General features: G+C 27.9%; 1 protein-coding gene across 1 annotated transcript in view; it reads right to left on the reverse strand.

The window, feature by feature from the left end:
- Nucleotides 1-797: 797 nt before the first annotated feature.
- The window catches only part of LOC107669113 (collagen alpha-1(XIV) chain-like), a 2,587-nt gene continuing 1,992 nt past the window's right edge, over nucleotides 798-1,392 (reverse strand). The window contains exon 5 of the mRNA XM_016461236.1: nucleotides 798-878. Coding sequence (XP_016316722.1) covers nucleotides 799-878 — 80 coding nt within the window. The 3' untranslated portion in view covers nucleotide 798. The remainder of the gene's footprint in view (nucleotides 879-1,392) is intronic.

A 1,392-nucleotide genomic window follows, 5' to 3' on the forward strand; every position in this document is an offset into this window, starting at 1 on the left:
TTTTTTTTTTTTTAAATAAGTCACTTCTGCTCACCAAGGCTGCATTTATTTTATCAAAAATACAGTAAAAACTGTGAAATATTATTACAATTTAAAACAGCTGTTGGCTATGTGAATATGTGTTAAACTGTAATGTATATCTGTGATGCGCAGCTGTATTTTCAGCATCATTACTCCAGTCTTCAGTGTCACATGATCTTCAGAAATCATTCTAATATGCTGATTTGCTGCTCGAGAAACATTTCTGATTATTATCAATGTTGAAAACGGTATTTAATGTTCCAATATTTTAGTGGAAACTGTGATACATTTTATTTCACAGGATTCAATAGAAAGTTCAAAATTACTTATTTTGAAACAGAATTCTTTGGTAACATTATAACTGTCTTTACTGTCACTTTTGATCACTTTAATACAGCCATGATGAATGAAAGTATTAATTTACCATCCAGTCTTTGAATGCTAGCATTACTGTATACCATTAATGGTCAAATATACTATGGGTATTTAATTAGATAATATAATTGTCAATATAACAAATGTACGTCTTTACAGTACATCATGACATGATTATTGTATAGATAAGCTTATTATCAGCATAACTGAGCTGTATTATCGGTTCCATCAGATCTCTGTCGATCTTCTCAAGGTGAGTCTGATGATAATGTAATAATTATGACATGAGAAAAAGATCTAAATACTTAATTCCCACTTAAAATGTAATTTATTATAAAGAAAGATGCAACAAGGTATGAAATGATAAAACAATATTTGTTTTTTGTTTGTTTTTCAGAACAGTCACATAACGCTGCAAACAGGAGCACTTCTGATGGCATCTTCATCTTCCTGCCCATCATCATCATCTTCATTTTTGTCACCTAGATTTATTGGGTGAGAAGAAAATAGGAGGAAATTAAATGTTTGATATAGAGTAACGACATTCAGTGATGTTAAAGAGAATCATTTCTGCTCGTTTCAGGTCGTTTCTGTAGGTTTTCTGGTGACTTTGGATTCTGTGACGTGGAGACCAAACCCAGAGATGAACCGCAAAAACACAGCAGAAATCATAACATATCATACTAAAAATATCTGTCTATCTATATCATACATGAAACTATAATTTTAGTGAATACAATTATTATTAATTTGTATATATGTTAAATATAAAATATATGCTATATATTATATTATATTATATTATTATTGTAACTAATTATATGTAGTTTTTACATTTGAGAGAAACCCCTTAAATGTGTTCTTGATATGTATTCCATGACAAATTGAATGTGTAAAGAAGAAAATTATTTCTCATTTGTATTAAATGCTAAAAGAATATTATATTATATTATATTATATTATATTATATTATATTATATTATATTATATTATGCT

This window comes from Sinocyclocheilus anshuiensis, unplaced genomic scaffold, assembly GCF_001515605.1.
Source record: "Sinocyclocheilus anshuiensis isolate Anshui unplaced genomic scaffold, SAMN03320099.WGS_v1.1 scaffold424, whole genome shotgun sequence".
NCBI classification, from domain to species: domain Eukaryota; kingdom Metazoa; phylum Chordata; class Actinopteri; order Cypriniformes; family Cyprinidae; genus Sinocyclocheilus; species Sinocyclocheilus anshuiensis.